The sequence below is a fragment of the Rutilus rutilus genome (assembly GCF_951802725.1).
Source record: "Rutilus rutilus genome assembly, chromosome: 1".
Classification (NCBI taxonomy): Eukaryota; Metazoa; Chordata; class Actinopteri; order Cypriniformes; family Leuciscidae; genus Rutilus; species Rutilus rutilus.
Window position 1 is genome coordinate 17210046 of NC_140209.1, and position 19669 is coordinate 17229714.

Consider the following 19669-nt stretch of genomic DNA (forward strand, 5'->3'; position numbering starts at 1 on the left):
GATGGAGGCGGGCACAGGGAGCTGGGTTAGTTTGGACAGGAGGATGATTGGTATGATGGTGTTGAAGGCCGAGTTGAAGTCCACAAACAGGATACTCACATAAGAACCAGGTTTGTCCAGATGTTGTAGGATATGATGCAGTCAGGTGGTGCCAGAGACAGTCCAATGGTAGGACTGTATACTGATATGCAACCCATTCGAAATGCAAACCTCAAGAACGGTTTGTGAAGGAGGACAATCTGGATATGAAAGTATGCATCTTTCAGATCCACTGAGAAAAAACAAGCCCCTGGGCATACTAGCGCGAGGATTCGTTTCAAAGTTAGCATCTTGAACAGCCATTTTGTGAGGGCGTAGTTCAGATGTCTGAGGTCTGGGATGGGCCTGATGCCGCCATCCTTCTTGGGAACTAGGAAGTAGCAGCCATAGAAGTCTGACAGCATTTTCGCCAGTAAGCTCAGTACTTCAGTGTGGAGGACGTGAGCCACGTCCTTCATGCCTGAAGCATTGACTATGTCCGCGATGGGGGGTGGTCTGTGAGCAAATTGGAGCGAGTAACCTCATGTCATCATGTCCAGAACCCATTTTAACACACCGGGGATAGCTTCCAAGCCTCGGCCCGGGTGGCTAAGGGCTCAATTAGTTCAGTCGGGGACTGGTGTTCATAGAAGTAGCAGTTTGGCTGGGCGGAGGCGCTACTTCTGATGAATTTCATTTCATTTCATTTCATAGTTGATGAACCTTACACAGTTATTGAAGCAAATCACCACTGAACTGAATTGATCTGAATAATGACTCTATTGTCTTTACAGGAGTCAGGAGAATCGGTTTGCATTATTATTTTTCTGTTTATCCTAGTGAAGCTGCTCTGAATCAGTCTGTACTGTATAAAGTACTATATTGTACTATAATGAAAGAAAAAATGATTTTTTTATTTATTTATTTTTTAACAACTTTAAGAAATCCTTAGAATTATATTGAAAATGCTGGATCTTATGCTGTAGAATCACAGGGCGGCTGTAATCAATAAGGTAAATCAAACTCAGAGATTAGACTATAAATTAGTTCAGTCATTCAGGTCAAATGATGATTATGTCGAAACATAACCAACACCACCTGATCACCTTTTCTCTTGTCTGGATGTTACAACCCAGTTATGCTTAAAACGGAGAAGTCTTTCCTTTGAGGTTTCCGGGTACAGACGACACCATTGTCAAAACGATCCCCATTCACACGGATCTGCAAAAACGACTAAAAACCCTGTATTCTGCTGCCAGGCCATCAGATGGCGATGAAACACTATAGACTGAACACGTAATACGCATGTGCATGACCTCATCGTCTTCAGAGATTCACATTTTGATAGTTTATTAGGAGACCGTTTTCAAAAACTTGCACTTTGAAACCCGTTTTCAAACATTTGCGTTATCAAGCCCCAAAACACCATTGTCGTGTAAATGAGGTAAAAAGTTGTGACACCCTTATTTTAACACTTTTGAGTGTGGTATAAAATAAATTCCCAGGAGAGTTAATTTAACACTGGAGTTTTTGCTGTGTATATATAGATGAAGTGTGATCTTGACGCATCTGTTAGTGCAACACTTCTGGAGGTTGTGAATTTGTGGTTTTTAACAAGCACAAACTTAGTAGCCTAATAAAAGCTTCATGGTACACACACATATAGCAACACAATGTGTAAGTGATGTGATGAAAAAAGTGTAACTGAAAAAAAGACAAGAAATAGACACATAAAAATTACTCTGAGGACACTGTATTGGGTCACTTACAAATAACTATATTTCATTATGTTGATATTGTTTTCTCTGACAAATAATCAGTAGCTACAATAGCTGGGTTTCCATCCAAATGTAAAGTTTAGAAATTTTGCATTTCCATCACTTGTTTCTGATGCAATACTTCAAAATATGCATAAAAACAGGGTGATGGACACATAGCTAATGAGAGGATAAATATGTTTGTATTGTGGCATTACTCAAGTGGAGGGAAAAGTAAATCACTACTAGTTTTATCCGACTACGCCTCCCTGGTGGGGCGCCAGGGAAATAACCCCCAATAAGGACACACAGGTAAGTGTTACCATTTGGAAGGCAGATAACTTGAGACGTGAGGGGCAGTACAAAAATACACTATTATAAAATTCTCTCGCTTTCAGGACTCTCCCAGCATGACAAACTTCTCCCGAGCCAGGCTTAGCGGGAACAGGGCAGGCGCTACTACTCCAGGGGTCGTCCAAACCCACCTCAAGTCACATCAAATCAGACACCAAGCGCCCACACCATAAGGAAGTTTCGTCAGCACACAGTGAAGCACACACAGCACACGGTGTAGCACACAAATCACATGAAGCAGCTAGCCTCCCCCGTTCCACTCCAAGTCCTCAATGGATCCTGGAGAGAGAAGAAAGGGACACACATCAACACAAGAAATTGCCAAAAGCAAAACAAAGAAAACAAAGAAAATATTGCCAAAAGCAAAACAAACAAGACTAATACAATGTTGGCGAGAAATAGAACAAATAAAGTTGCCAGGAAACACAACAAAACAATATATTGCCAAAAGCAAAACAAACAAAACCAATACAAACAAAATATTGAAGCAAAACAGCAGCGACATCACATATAGCGGTGTAACATGTGGCGTCTTCAGTTAGGGCTTAGAGATAGTGATGTTCCATTTTCCCCATTTACCTTCAACAAAGAGGCACAAGTCAACTAAATACACCAAACCCCAAATGTAAACGAGGGAGAGGCGTACTTACAGTTTAGGTAGAACAACCAAACGCAGAGCTGTATGGTTACTCACAACAGGTACTGCGGCTCTGTTTACCGGCCAGCATTCACACGCACCCGCTAACATGCTATTACTGACAGCACCTCCGCCACAAACTTGCTACAGTGTCATCACCACCAGCCCCTCTCTAGGTAAACTATAAAATGGAGCATATTACTTAAAAAAAATCCACATCATTACACCACCAGAGAGAGTGTCAACATACCTTAAAGGAACCGAGAACCGAAATGAAAAATGCCAGGAAGGGAAGAACCCCGACTTAGAGGACACGTACACCTGTCAAAATAAGGGCCCTTAAATACTGTGGTCACTTCCACCTCATTGGTCTGTCAAAGCCCCACTTAACCAGAGCCAATAGGAGGGCAACATCACTTATCCTGCCACAGTATTGATTTGAGTGGAACGGTTCATTTTAAAGCACTTTGTTCAGTGTCAAACATAATACTTCTCTATGGACTTGGTTGGTTTCTGGACGCCACTGTACAGTTCAGCTCACTTTCTGATCCAGAGCTTTTCAAAGTCAACACAGTTTTACACCAGAGATCTTTCTGATCACTTCTTCAGCTGTGTCATAGAGTCAGGACTAAACACTCAGATGATGAGATCAGAGGAAGTTACCAACCAGAGGAGGAGCTGATGATGTTTAAAGGAGGAGCTGTAACTATATATAATGAAGAGAAAGACTGACAGAAACACAAAATGGATGATAAGTGTGATCTGTGTCTGCTGGGACTGATCATTCTCTCTTCACTTCTCACAGGTAAAGAAATCTGTATTTTCTCTAAAGACATTTAGTGGAATTAGTCTGGAAAGAGTTCATTTGAACATGCTCAGTTTATTCTTGCACACATTCACGTTGTGATCTCAGAGTTGTGTATTGATACACACAGATCATACTGTATTATTCCTGATACTGGACATAGTGTCACTCAAACATCTGATGATGAAGAATTATCTTCATATTAAAAGTGTAAGGGTGGATTTCCTGCAGAGGTTCAAGACTGCCGAATGACTAAAGAAAAGTTGTCAGCAAGATGGTAGAAAACTGTACATTTCTTGTCTATTCCACCCACTGCTACTTATACCAACGACGGAAATAAGCGCAGTTACAATAGATTAATATGTGGGAGAGCGTTGCTATAGAGAGTGATGATATTGTATTGCAATTTGTAGCACTTCAAAGTCAATACCAAATAAAAACTATTTAACACATTATTTGTAATTGAAAAGGTTTAATGACAAAATATGTTTATAGTTATACTTATTACATGGCTTGGTTGAATTCCAATGTAGAATGCGTTGCCATGAAAAACAGAGCGTTGCTATGGATGCAGTTCTGTTCACTCTGGCAATTTAATCGTTTTTAAATCAATAAACTCCTTTTTAAATCAATATTTTGAGTCAAATTATTGATTTATTTGTTAGGCAGCCATGTAATAAGCGGGATAATGTCTAGTGAGGTGGTTGTTATAGCAAATACAACCCCTTCAGGCTGATTCGCTATACATTATCCCTTACTTAAAATAGTTACAAAATAGATACGTATGAGATGATGATAACTTATACCATTAATCTTACTCAGCATGTAAATGTTTCCTGAGAGCTAGAGAGAGAGAGAGGGAGAGAGAGGGAGAGTAAGAGACAAAGAAAAGAGGAAGTAAAGAAAGAGAGCCAGAGCATAAAAAAGACAGAGCAACAGTTTCAATCTTTTTTATCCTTTCCTGACCATGTGACTTTAACCCAACTGTGAGATGTTTAAACTGACCAATCAGATAATTCGAACTTCCCCCACTGTACTAAAGGTGTGACAATTCATCAGTGTGTGAGAGTGTGTTGTTTGCTTTAAGTGAGGAAAAAACGGTCACACTTTACAATAAGGGTATATGAATAATCATGTACTAATACCTGGATTAATACTTAATTCAACATGAACTAATGATAATTGAAAGCATGAACTAATCATGAACCAATGACTACAGCCTTAACTACATGTTAGTACATGTTTGATAGTTAATGCATTCATTAACATTTATGGATAAACCAAATCAAACGCCGCTTTAAGAAGGAATAAGAAGTACCCTGACTGCACCTCCGTTCTCTGACTTCTGGAAAAGTCACACAACAACTGAACTGGGCTGAATACTTGTGTTAGAACATCATGTGCATTTGACAATAAGTTTAAAATAAATTAAGTAAGCAGAATTTGGTAAGTAGTTAACAGTTAATTAATTATAATTGGGTGCTCTCACCCAGTCAACATGTCTCACAGTGATCTCTCCATATGATCATCAATGTCACAGTGAGCTAAAAGTAGGGCTGTAGTCAAGACCACCTTTGTCGAGTCCAAGTCAAGACCAAGTCCAAAGAGGTTCGAGTCCAAGACAGGAAAAAAAAGTCTGCTAAAAATATAGCCTATAGAAATTAAATCATTATGTAATAATGAAATAATGAATGATTTTAATTTTATTTAAAATAATTGATTAATTCAAAGAACAACAAAAAATAATGATATAGGCCTAAAGGCACATACACATTCGTTTTAACTGTCTGATCAGCCTCACATTCTGTTCCTGTCAATCATACACGCAATGTCAACCAATTAAACTGCATGAGGGAGGGCCGAGCCAACTCACACACACACACACACACACACACACACACACACACTAGAGATGCGGATAAACCGCGGATCGGCGGATGACGTGACAAAAAATAATATTTTAATTAAATTCGGGCGTCGGTTGAACCAATCAAATGAAAAAAGTTTGCCACTAAGCAAACCAGCAAGCTATGAGCCGAGCTGTCAGTGCTATTGGAGGAGGCCTAAACGTCTCGTAGATGAGACTGCTGGGTTATTTTGTTTCGATATTAGCTATATTTTAAAACAGCCAGTCATTGGAGCCTACCACTCGTGGAATAGGCATTTAAAAGAGAGGCAGATTATGGAGTGATATGACTCAGAAATTACATCGGGCAATGTTCAGATGTCATTCAGCGAGATGTTCAGAAGAACGCAAGAGCTAAACTTCTACAAGCTCAATAACATCCACATAAAATAAAAATAAAAAGACGGAAAACTTTGCCCATTAATTAGATGTGTTAGGCAAGCAGGCAAGTTTTCGGGTTGTTATGGACAATTAAAAATGTGAATATACACGTTGCACTAGCGGTGGACTTTCCGTTAGTTTATTTAAACATTTATTTTTTTACTCGAAAAAGAGCCGAAATGCCCATCGCTAGTTATTAGGTGGCCAGTGTTTCACTGTCCCTCCAATAATATTTTGTTTTAATATCGTGGCAACGTAGTGTCATGACCGGCTTTGCCGTGCTGCTGGGCAGCTTGTTGTTGTCTGTGTTTTATGGTTGCCGTCTGTCTGTCTGTCTTAGTCCAACAGGTGGAGCTGTAGGCTGGCCGTGAAGGTTAATTGATGACCTGTTAAAAGAGGCCTTCCAGGAGCTCGCCGCTCTCCTTTTCCTCTTCGAGCCGTCGGTCTGTGCGGCTGGTGGCCGCCTCGCTCGTCGTCCTCACCTCCTCTCCTCACCCGTTTCATTCTACTGATGAACACTACACTTTTGGTTAACCATTACATTTACTGATACCTTTCTATTTTGTTAAATAAACACTCTCTGTTAAATGTTGCGATCAGTGTGGTCTCCCCTTTCATGTTGCGATCACTGTATGAGCCAAGTGGTCGTAACATATGGGGGCTCGTCCGATTAGTCTCGTAAGTTTGATAAGTAACGTAACGTTATTCTGCTTTAATTCCTAGTAGTGGGCTACTAGCGTGTGTAGTGTTGCGTTATGTAATGTAGGCGATTTATGAATGAGTGAAGGAAGTTGAGTTTACTATCAACCTCGCGGATTGTTTTGGGAGAGCCGCGCTGATTTTGTGTGTGTGTGTAGGAGGGAGAGTTGAGTTAAGGGGCGTTTTTTTTTTTCTTTCTTTCAGCCGTTCGGTAAGGTTCGGTAGCAGTTTGGGTGGCTGGACGGGAAATTTTGTGGAGCTAAGTTTGTCCCCAATTAGTGCGCCTCGGCGTTGTGGGTCTAGCTTACTGTCACTGAGGTCTGAACGAGGGCACCGCCGTGGAGCACCGGCTGGAGTGACTTTGTCGGGACAGTACGACTCCAGCGGTATGGGTGAGTAAATGATCCTTGTTCTTGGACTTTGGTGTGAAGATAGGTTAGAATAGAAGGGGGGTAAAATGTTAGGGGGATGCTCCAGCATTAGTCTGTCTGGTTACCTGAACTGTATCGACTTTATAACCGGTTTGGCTGGATTAGTTGTGGATTGGAAAGAGTATTAATGGTCATGTTGGAGGAGTTTTTCGCAGCTCCGTCGGAGCGTTTGTTGGTGGGGTTAACTAGGGAACAATTGTTGAAGGTGGCCGAGTATTACGCGATCGAGTTACCGGCCGTACTTAAATCTGCTAAGAAGAAGGAATGTGTGGGTTTTATTCGCGAGTTCTTAAAAGAGAAGCAGGTTTTGCCTGATGTAACCCCAATCAGTCCTAGTCCAGAAATGCAAATAAACGAGATGGCTGATATTCCTGAGTCTAGCGTTAGGCCTAAAATGCAGCTTAAGTCCAGCGATTTAACCTTTGAACAACAAAAACAACTGTTGAGGATAGAGATGGATATAGAATTGGAGAAAAAGAAATTAGAGTTGGAGCAAAAGCGATTGGAATTTGAGCAATTTAAATTGACTAAGGAGCAGGAGATGCTGGAGAAGCGTTTAGAGCAGGAAAATGAGCAAAAACGTTTGGAAGTGCACGAAAAAGAGAAAGACCGTTTGTTAGAATTAGAAAAACTTAGAAGTGAAGAACAGGAACGAGAGGTAGAAAGAACGAGACTGAGACTATTTTCTGAGGGGAGAATAGATCGAAATTCTACCGGTAAGTCAGATCTAGCTAGTATGATAAGGTTCCTGCCAAAATTTAACGAACGGGAACCGGATATATTTTTTTCGTTATTCGAAAACATAGCCACTGATCGTGATTGGGATGATGAGGACAAAACAGTACTTTTGCAAACTGTATTAGTGGGTCGCGCGCAGGAGGCGTTTGTGGCTTTGGCACCTGCCGAGAGAAAGAAATATAACAGCGTAAAACAGGCAGTCTTAAAATGTTATGAACTCGTTCCAGAAGCTTATCGGCAACGTTTCAGAAATTGGAGAAAAGGTGAAAGACAAACCCATACCGAAGTGGCAAGAGATTTGAGTAGTTTTTTCAATCGTTGGCTTGCCGCTGAGGGTGTGGAAACATTTGATGCGCTGCGAGATTTGCTGATTCTGGAACAGTTTAAAAATATCTTGCCTGAGAGAATAGCTATTTATGTGAATGAGCATGAAGTTGAGACTGTTGCGGAGGCTGCTGTTCTCGCCGACGGTTTTGTGTTGACGCACAAAAGTAAAGTACGTGAGTATTTTCCACGTTATGAATATGACCATAGGGAATATCGATCGGGTCGGGTTAAATTTGATCATTTAATGAAGAATAAAACACGGGAGAATGAGGTTGTTGGTGAGAAGTGCAATTATTGTTTGGAAAGAGGACATTGGAAGCGAGAGTGTCCAGTGTTGGGTGCGCGAAATAAGGGTAGAGCTGCAAATGGAAAAGCTGTTGGTTGCGTGTTTTCTGTTGCGCGTTCAGATGGGCCTGTTGCGTTTGAAGTGGATCAGTTCTCTAGTTTGGAAGTTAAAAATGTCGTTCAGCCTGACGCTGGTGAGGAGGAAAATCTTGGAGCTGTGTCTAGGGGTGAGCGTGAAACTTCAGAGGTGTCTGATGTGTCGAACTATGCGCCATTCATTAGTGACGGTTTTGTTTCGTGGGTAGGGGATGCGCACAGAGTCCCAGTGAAAATCTTGAGGGACACAGGAGCCTCAGAGAGTTTTATTTGTGCTTCTGTTTTGCCATTTTCTCCTGTATCAGATACTGGGAAGTTTGTTTTAATTCGTGGAATAGGCCTTCAGTCTTTCCCGGTGCCTTTGCACAGAGTTCAGTTATTTTCAGGATTTGTAAATGGTGAGATTATAATTGCTGTGAGACCCTCTTTACCTGTAGATGGCATTGATATCATTTTGGGCAATAATTTGGGTGGGTGTTTAGTGTCCCCACCGCCTGTGGTTACTGTTGCGCCTTTGCCATTGGAGGAGCCAGATACATTTTTACAAGATTTTCCAGAGGTTTTTACTGCCTGCGCTGTGACGCGTGCAATGGCTCGTGCGCAGATAGGTTCACCATCTGATGTGTCTAACATGTCTGTGTCTGGTTTGTTTATTCCAGAATTACCCGCGCCGTTGTCTTATGATGAGCTGGTTGAAGCTCAAGGAAAAGATCAGAGTCTGGAAAAAATTTTTGCTCTAGCTGCAGCTGACCCAGGTAAAGGTTATCTGGTGCAAAATGGTCTCTTGCTCCGAAAGTGGTCATCTTGTGTTGATCCTGATGTGGCAGATCAGGTGATGCAGGTCGTGGTACCTGACAAGTATCGCGATTTAGTTTTGAAAGCAGCACATGGTATAGAGTCTGGACATTTTGGTGTTAAGAAGACCTATAATCATATACTAAAACATTTTTATTGGCCACGGATCAAGCGGGACGTAAGGAGGTTTGTGAGAACTTGTCATGTTTGTCAAGTGGCTGGGAAGCCAAACACTACAATCAAGCCTGCTCCCTTACAGCCCATTCAGTCCGTAGGCACGCCGTTTGAACACATCATTATTGATTGTGTAGGTCCTTTAACTCCATCGAAAACTGGATGTACATATTTGTTTACAGTAATGTGCCAGGCGACACGGTATCCGGCTGCATATGCATTAAGGGCAATATCCACAAGGTCCATTATGAAATGTTTGTCACAGTTTATTTCAGTTTTTGGGATCCCGAAGATAATTCAAAGCGACCGAGGTTCGAATTTCACCTCCAAGACGTTTGCGGCTGCTCTGGGACTGTTACGTGTAAGGCACAATTTGAGCAGTGCCTATCACGCTCAAAGCCAGGGGGCGCTGGAACGTTTTCATGCAACCTTGAAATCTTTGTTACGTGCATATTGCGTTGAAATGAAGAAGGATTGGGAAGAGGCTTTACCATGGCTTTTGTTGGCGGCCCGTGGAGTTGTTCAAGAAAGTACAGGGTTTTGTCCTAATGACCTAGTTTTTGGTCACAAAGTACGAACATCTTTGTCTGTTTTGAGCACTGGATTAGACCAGTCAAAAACCCCTGCCAGTTTGGTGGAGTATGTTAACGGTTTCCGCCGTAAGTTATTTTTGTCTTGGAAGTTGGCTAGTGAACATCTGAGTGCGGCTCAGGACAAAATGAAACGGCGGTATGATCGTAAGTATGGAGGCCAGTGTTCAATATCTTCTCGATAACGGTCTGGCAAAACCATCCTATTCCAGCTGGGCATCACCGTGTTTGTTGGTTAAAAAATCAGATCAGACATATAGGTTTTGTACAGATTATAGGAAAGTTAATGCATTGACAAAGCCCGATTCCTTTCCATTACCTCGTATTGAGGATTGTGTGGACCAGGTTGGGAGTGCACGGTACGTTAGTAAATTTGATTTGTTAAAAGGGTATTACCAGGTACCATTAACACCGAGAGCGCAGGAAGTGTCTGCATTTGTTACATCTTCTGGGTTGTACTCTTATTCTAGGATGAGTTTTGGCCTTCGGAACGCCCCCTCAACCTTTCAGCGTCTCATGAATAGGGTAGTTGCTGGGTTGGAGGGATGTGCCGTTTATTTAGACGACGTGGTCTGTTACGCCGATACGTGGGGTGACCATCTGGCACGTATTCGTGCACTGTTTCAGAGGTTGGTGGCAGCAACTCTAACTGTAAATCTTGCTAAATGTGAGTTTGCCCAGGCCACTGTCGTTTATTTAGGTAAGGTGGTGGGCCAAGGTAAGGTGCGGCCAGTAAATGCGAAGGTCGTGGCCATAGAGAATTTTCCCCCGCCGGCCACAAAGAAGGAATTGATGCGCTTTCTGGGCATGATCGGTTATTACCGTGGTTTTTGTTGCAACTTTTCCACGGTAGTTTCTCCGCTGACCAATTTATTGAAGGGCACAGCTAAGTTTGTTTGGTCGGCCGAGTGTCATCAGGCATTTCAAAATGCCAAGCTGTTATTGAGTTCGGCGCCGGTTTTGGCTGCGCCCGAATTGGATCAACCATTCCAGCTACAGGTTGACGCGAGTCAGGTTGGGGCGGGTGCCGTTCTTTTGCAGAGCGATGAAAATGGGGTTGACAAACCTGTTTGTTATTTTTCGCGTAAATTCAACAAGCACCAGTTTAATTACTCCGTAATCGAGAAGGAGGCTTTGGCGTTAATTTGGGCACTCCAACACTTCGAGGTTTATGTGGGTGGGGGTTTGCATCCAATTGTGGTTTACTCGGACCATAATCCCCTCACTTTCCTCCAGTCATTAAAGAATTCCACCAACCAACGCCTCTTACGTTGGGCACTATTTTTACAACCTTTTCGTTTAGTTATTCGGCACATCCGCGGCGTGGAGAATGTGTTAGCTGATGCACTCTCTCGCGCCCCGGATGAGTCAGTTTAATGGTGTCTGTTTTTCCCCGCTCAATCTGTGTCTGTTCTGCTTGCCTTAAATAGCTGTCCATGGTACCGGGATTTGCTGGTTGCAGAATGTGGTAAAGGTGGTGTGAGTGAGAATGGTCACTGTTGGTCCAGTTGTCCTGTTAGGAATGAGGTGCACTTGGTGAAGGTGGTATGAATGAATTAGTCTTTCCTGTGTGTGAGTGTTAGTTAAATTGGTTTATTTATTTTTGATTTTGTATAATGTGGTTATGGCTATTGTGGGAGCTTGATGGTTTTTTCAGAGTCCCATTAAGATGGGTCTCTGTCATCAAGGGGGGAGTGATGTCATGACCGGCTTTGCCGTGCTGCTGGGCAGCTTGTTGTTGTCTGTGTTTTATGGTTGCCGTCTGTCTGTCTGTCTTAGTCCAACAGGTGGAGCTGTAGGCTGGCCGTGAAGGTTAATTGATGACCTGTTAAAAGAGGCCTTCCAGGAGCTCGCCGCTCTCCTTTTCCTCTTCGAGCCGTCGGTCTGTGCGGCTGGTGGCCGCCTCGCTCGTCGTCCTCACCTCCTCTCCTCACCCGTTTCATTCTACTGATGAACACTACACTTTTGGTTAACCATTACATTTACTGATACCTTTCTATTTTGTTAAATAAACACTCTCTGTTAAATGTTGCGATCAGTGTGGTCTCCCCTTTCATGTTGCGATCACTGTATGAGCCAAGTGGTCGTAACAGTAGGCTATGTGTGCTTACTGGGAACATAATAAAGACACCTGGACTCGGTCGAGACCAAAAGTCATATTTGGCAAGACCAGCAGTGGCCGAGACCGAGACAAGTCAGAGTCCGAAAGCCAGCGAGTCCGAGACCATAGAAAGACCGGACTCGAGTAGCCTACTACAGCCCTAGCTAAAAGTGTAACCTCACAGCACTCACTGTGTGCTCATACTATGATCACAATATGAGCTCATCCCAGATAGAAATGTTATTGGACATGGACTCCAACATCGCTCAGACGTCAAATATTGGTTGAAAATGAAAACTGGCTTGACGTCTAAACATCTGTTTGATGTCAGGCTCTATTTACTTTTATGTACTAAAAATGTTTTTCTTATTCTAAAGTTAATGATTTTATATATTTTGGATTATTGAAAAAAAAAAAAAAGTAACTGCATTCAAGTCTTTTCTTTTAGTGTCATTACTGCAAATTTATGTGGCATTATTGCAAAAACAAGACACTTCAAAAGACCTCAAATAACAACAAAAAAACACTGATTTAATGTATTTTAAAAAGTTTAAATATATATATTCATGACAAAAGCTGTTATAAGAGCAGTCAGTCACATCCAAAAAATGAATGGATCTCTATGGCGCCTCTGCTGGAAGTGTACGGTAATTACACTTTTTGGCAAAACTATATTATCTGCAAAAAAAATTCTAACCAGCAGATGAAGAATTATGCATCTCACACCGAGATCAATATCCAGAAACAACTCATATTTCATTTCGATCATCATTAATGTGTTTTTTTTTGTTTTTTTTTCATAAAAAGGTAATATTTCATATGCATGCTAATGGTGTAGCTGAGGTATTTTGCAGTAAATAGGTACAAAAGTACTTCAAATCTCCCAAACCATAGCATTAATTCATAGATGAGAAGTAAACCAAAAAAAATATATATATAATATTTGTATTATTAATTAGTATTAAATGATTTGTTAATGCATTATTTTGTCATGACTTTTACTTGAGAGGGCCCTAATCATGATCAAATTCACTGTTAACTACTTCCCAAACTCAGCTCATGATTGATCATAAACTTACTATCAAACACACAACGAGTGTTCAGCTCAGCTCAGTGATGTTGTGTGGTCAGAGAACAGAAGTACAGTATCATCACGACTGTGTCTGGATGGAGAGTGAACTACTGATCCCAGCAAACCTTCCCTGAGTTTTGCTCCTTCCTTTGGGAACTGTTCCACAAATATTCTTTGTGGGTTTTGAATTGTTATTTTGTATTTAGCTGTGCATAAGTCACAGTAGGGTGAGTTTGAAGGAAAGAGAGAAACACAGAACAGATAAAGAGCTTTTAAGGTCAGTTATTAGTGTATTTTCTACGGTTGAAGAGGAGGATCAACTAATCCTGTGCCGTCCAGTAATGTTTATGACAAAGCTGAAATCAAGAGTTCAAGATATGATGATATTACATTATTTACATTTGTTTCAAAGTCAGAGTATTTCTTATTCCTTCTTAAAGAGGCGTTTGATTTGGTTTATCCATAAATGTTTATGAATGCATTAATTATCAAACACCGGAAAAAGACTGTATGATTTGAATCTTCTGCTTTTTATGCTGGTATGGTTTATTATTTTCATTTATTAATATCATAATGATCACTGAGATATACTGTGTTTCAGGTATCAGTGGAGTGGATGATCATGTGTTCATCAGTTCTGGTGGAAATGCTCGTCTGTCCTGTAATAATGCTCTTTCTGACTGCAAATCAACTACATGGGCCTACAACAGATTCACTCATTCAGCAGTAGTTGGACTGATTAATAAAGGGATAAATAATAAAGACACAGAGAAACATGAGAGACTGAGTCTGGAGTCTGACTGCTCTCTGAACATCAAGAACGTCACAGAAGAAGATTATGGATTATACAGCTGCCAACAATGGATAAATGTGAATGGAAAAGACCAACAACAAGGACCTGATGCTGATGTTTATCTGCATGTTCTTCATGGTAAGTTTATGATTATGTGGTCAATTTAAAAAGGGCAGATTCTCCCTTTAAACTCAGATGATGATTGAAGAGTCTGTGATTTGTGTCTTGTGTTCAGTTTCAGTGTCTCCATCATCATCATCATCATCATCATCATCATCTTCATCATCCTCACAGACTGAGATCAGTCCAGGCCGCTCTGTGACTCTCTCCTGTCAGTTGTATTCAGATACTGGATTCTCCTGTGATGATCTGGTTCGTTCTGAGGGAGTTGAGCTGTTGTGGGTGAATCAGGCTGGTGTTGATCTGAAGACAGACTCCAGATATCAGATATTATCATCATCAGATCAATATCACTGTATCATCACTCTGACTACAACACTCCTGAATGAAGATAACAACAGAGAGTGGAGATGTCAGCTTACTCACATAAATGAAGTCAAGACCTCAGTCAGATACACTGTCAAGTATTCAGGTGAGAAAACACTCTTTTCAGACAGATTTGTAAAAACTTTCACACACTGGCTCTACTCTTTCTGATGGCTTCATACGTTTGGCAATTGTAAAATATTAGTGGTCAAAGTCATAAACTGCATAAAAATCCTTATAATTCCCAATATTGACCTCCTATGGGTCATACTAGGCTAACATAGACTCTTCTGATTTATGCAATATTTCATGAATGACCCATGTATGAATGTAGATTGGGAATTATAAGGATTTGTATGCAGTTTGAGGAATTCTAAGGCTTAATAATGTCATTGATTCAGGAAAGCTGAAGGTTTATGGGAAGCAGCTCACTGTGTTTCACTCTCATATAAACCAGGAATAAATGATACAGTAACATCTCTCTTCTCAACTACTGCCACTGTAAGCTGTGATGATTGAACACAAACTGCATGTCATGATCAATATGAAAATATGATGTTAATGTCCTGATGCGTCTGAACATTCATCTTCTGCAGCTCCAGTCGCTTCAACAACACTGACTCCAGTCAGAAGCTCAAACTCTGAGAAGACATCAAGCCGAACTACAGCAGCAGCTTCTACACAAGGTTCATGATCACATGATCACTGTCACACATCATCAGTCTCTCGCTTCAGTGGTTTGCACTGGCTCTCACAGACTGCTTTATCATCACACATATTATCATCAAAAAAAGCTCTTTAGTCAGATTTGTCAGTGAGTTTATGACATTTTGAAACATATGATTTGTACTTTCTGTTGTCTGATGCAAAATAATTATAAATATTATACAGCTAGTCTCACGCCATCCCAGGATAAATGAATAAAATCATAGTGAGGATTTATTTTTGTAAAAGAAAAATGATCTGTGTGCCAGCGCATGATCTAAAAGTGTTGTTATTCTCTTAATGAGTAATGGGTGTGTTTTGTCTATTCTCTTAATGAGTAATGGGTGTGTGTCGTCTCTATTCTCTTAATGAGTAATGGGTGTGTTTTGTCTATTCTCTTAATGAGTAATGGGTGTGTGTCGTCTCTATTCTCTTAATGAGTAATGGGTGTGTTTTGTCTCTATTCTCATAATGAGTAATGGGTGTGTTTTGTCTCTATTCTCATAATGAGTAATGGGTGTGTTTTGTCTCTATTCTCTTAATGAGTAATGGGTGTGTTTTGTCTCTATTCTCTTAATGAGTAATGGGTGTGTGTCGTCTCTATTCTCTTAATGAGTAATGGGTGTGTTTTGTCTATTCTCTTAATGAGTAATGGGTGTGTTTTGTCTCTATTCTCATAATGAGTAATGGGTGTGTTTTGTCTCTATTCTCTTAATGAGTAATGGGTGTGTGTCATCTCTATTCTCTTAATGAGTAATGGGTGTGTGTCGTCTATTCTCTTAATGAGTAATGGGTGTGTGTCGTCTCTATTCTCATAATGAGTAATGGGTGTGTTTTGTCTCTATTCTCTTAATGAGTAATGGGTGTGTTTTGTCTATTCTCATAATGAGTAATGGGTGTGTTTTGTCTCTATTCTCATAATGAGTAATGGGTGTGTTTTGTCTCTATTCTCTTAATGAGTAATGGGTGTGTTTTGTCTATTCTCTTAATGAGTAATGGGTGTGTGTCGTCTCTATTCTCTTAATGAGTAATGGGTGTGTTTTGTCTATTCTCTTAATGAGTAATGGGTGTGTTTTGGGCGTAACGTGAAATAAACCAATCAGAGTCTCATCTCCCTTTAAAAGCCAGTTGTGGATTCGCTATTAACATGACAGAATTTGTAAGCGTAAACACTGAACGCTTCTCTAGCGAGGAAACAGATCTGCTCGTGTGTGAGTTTAAAGTTGAGTGTGTGTGTGTTCTCAAGTTTTATCAAAAGCTTGGAGTGAGATCACATGCGGTTAGGGGAGGAGCCCTAATGGAGCCTAATTGAGATTTATCAATATGGACGTTGGCGTACGGCACGTTCAAATCCTACGCCAGCTCAGGAGGTGGTGTACATGTACGCACGTTTTGAGTTAGTGCGGAAATGCGCAGAAAAACAATTCCTAACACCACAAAACGCACTGACAAACTAAAAGATGATATATTATGACCCACTGTAAAAAACAACAACAATATAGTAATTATAAACCTCAGTGTTTATTTTTGTGCAACATGGACTTCAATGTTTAATTTGTGTGACTTTACCAAAGCATTTGAATTGTAGGCATATGTATTCCTTAAGTTGCGAGCCTGTGCGCTTTACCTGACGTTTCAGAGTTAGGCCCGGCAGGTGCGCACGGACTGGGTTCAGTAATGAAAGGCTTTCAATGACCAAAAAATAATTCAGACTGACAAAATAATAAAAATGACATTCTTCTTCTTTTAAATAATAATAATACAAATAATAATAATAACAACGACATTCTTCTTCTAAATAACAATAAGCGTCATTAATAATAAAAATCATAATAATAATAATAATATTACAAATTGTCATGCAATTATTAATGTGAATGAATGGTACTCCACATCACATCATCATCACTATTGTACACCCCAATACATGTGACGTGATACGAAATTAAATGCTAATTGTTTCAAAACACGTGCTGTAAAATAATGCATTGTGATAGGTCATTTGCTCATCCAAGTTTCTCTTCTTTGCCGTCTTCCGTGTGTCCATGGCGTAAAATGAGGGCGTGGGGGGAGCGGAGACTTGAATATATAGGGGCGTGTTATTCTAATGACGATCGTTTTCAGCCGCGGCATTTATCAAGGGCAGGTATTGCGTACACCAGGGGCATGTTCAAGTTCAAAACAGTGCGCAACGTTTTGCTACGGTTTCCGGGTTGAACGTCATGTTTCCTGGAAACGGCGTGCACCGGTGTGCAACGGGGTTTGAGATACGCTTTCTCTTGTTTGGTGGGTGTGTCAGAACTGCAGTCCAATCAGCAGCAACATGTATATAAAGCACGTGGTATTAAAGTGAACTCGCACAATGGGTTCAAGGAAAGTAATTTACAAATGTGTTCGATGCAGCTCGGTATACACAACAACTGAGGATATTAGAAGACATGTTTGTCGAAAGTTTTATTGTAAAAAATATAGGAAATCAACATAATGATGTAGTTGTTTATATTTTTAGCTTCATTGCAAGTGTATGACATTTGGTATAGAAATAAACAATGGTAATTAAGTGCTTTTCCTAAAAATGAGAAAGAAAATACAGGGTATTAAAACAGTATGACCTACAAATAAAGTCAGTAATGTGAGGCTAAATAGATGTGTTTTAGTCTGAATTAGGTAAGATGTGTGCTTCCATTTCAGTTTCCACAAATCCCTTTACTCGATTGGGATGTTCTCTTTTGTTCTGGGCGGCAAGTGCAGTAACTGTAACATCGGGCATATTTTGTAGTATTAAACACATATTTATACCGACTTCATCAGGCTCAGAAAATTCTTCACAAGGAACACAAAGAATGGCCTTCTCAGCTGCCATAGTTGCAACTCTTGCGTCATCAGAACAGTGTGTTCAACGCATCACCGTTTCTGTTTAAAAAACGTTGTGCAACGTTTTGTTGGGGCTAAACGCAGCCCTGGATTTCAAAGGTACGCACAGCTTCATAAATCAGGCGGTGAGAGGAGTGTAAGCATAATCTTACGCCAACATATACGCCCGTTTCTACGCAAGAATGATAAATAAGGGCCATTGTGAACAGATGACATATTAGAGTATTAAGGTGTGTGTGTGTGTACACAAGAGTACACACTCCAGCTTATGAAATGTGTTTTGTGTTGTGTTGTAAATGTTTGTTTCACATTGTGATGCCTTGATAACACGGGTAGGGGGACATCTTTGAAAAATACAAATGCAATGGCTATGATTAACTTAAAGGGGTGGTTCAGGATTTTCGACATCGGACCTCATTTTCAAGTGAGCCTGGTTGTTATTCATCAGTGGAGACAGTTTTCAAAAAAAATCATCCAGTCCTTACTTTTGGATAGTTCGCCGGTGCTAGGCTAGCGCGAGTCAACGGTGCACGCGTGATGAAAGGGTAGTTTAATTTCTAACATTATTCTCTCAACAGACATTTACATCGATAGTCTGGCGTTATAATTTATTTGCTTTTGGTGTAGGCTACTGTGGAGTGGGTAAAACTGTTTTTAATGGCAGGCTAACGCGTGCACCGTTGACTCGCGCTAGCCTAGCACCGGCGAACTATCCAAAAGTAAGGACTGGATGAATTTTTTTGAAAACTGTCTCCACTGATGAATAACAACCAGGCTCACTTGAAAATGAGGTCCGATGTCGAAAATCCTGAACCACCCCTTTAATGTATGTTTTGACAGGATATAAAAATATTACCCAGAGCACTCTGCTTTAATACATGTAGCCTTAATGTAACTAGAAAGACTATTAATACAGTATGATATATAATTTAAAATAAAATGAAGAAATACATCTTCATTCCTTCCCATACCCACTAACATTTCCCTTAGTTTTAGATAACGTAAGCTAGCCAAACTGAGCCAAAGCTTCTGGCCTGGTTGCAAAGTAGTTGTAGAGTTTTTGACTGCATCAATAATAATGTATACATTGGGCTATATATTAAATGTTCTAGACTAAAAATGATAGACGAGCTTTCTTCCAACTTACCTTCTCCATCACGACGTGTGTTCGCGCGATGTTGTTGTTGGTTACCTAGTAACGAACGTACGGTGGCCGAGAATGTTCCGTCAACTTCCGTGTGTTTGCGCATCTATGTTGCCTAGTAACGAACGCAATCTGGCCGAGATACGTGCTGGCGGCAGGAAACTTCACTCTGTGTGCCTGCGCGCGCCTCGTATACAACATTATATATAAAGCTTGCAGGACAACTTATTTGGCATTGCCTTTTCAGCGTGAGAAATACACGGTGTGGCGTGTGAGCGTGTGAACTGGTTGAGTTGCGTGTGTCTCACGGCCAATGCGTGAGACTTGAGAACCCTCTGTGTGTGTGTGTGTGTGTGAGTGTGTGTGTGGTTAAAGGGACAATCTACGGGACAAGCCGGATTCACAATATCTTTATGTACAGAATAATAATTACATTGTAATCCTTTTATTTCTCACATTTGGCATGTTTGTGTGCTGCTGCATGTCCCTGTGTGTGTAATA

The 19669-nt window shown here is 40.7% G+C and overlaps 2 protein-coding genes across 2 annotated transcripts in view; one reads left to right on the top strand and one right to left on the bottom strand.

Moving 5' to 3' along the window:
* Nucleotides 1-19669, bottom strand: part of LOC311291374 (uncharacterized protein) — a 668579-nt gene that overhangs the window by 411433 nt on the left and 237477 nt on the right. The gene's annotated exons all lie outside the window — the stretch shown is intronic.
* LOC311291416 (uncharacterized protein) overlaps nucleotides 1-19669 on the top strand; it is a 57828-nt gene that overhangs the window by 31286 nt on the left and 6873 nt on the right. The window contains exons 3-4 of the mRNA XM_084410452.1: nucleotides 14195-14551; nucleotides 15042-15131. Coding sequence (XP_084266578.1) covers nucleotides 14195-14551; nucleotides 15042-15131 — 447 coding nt within the window. The remainder of the gene's footprint in view (nucleotides 1-14194; nucleotides 14552-15041; nucleotides 15132-19669) is intronic.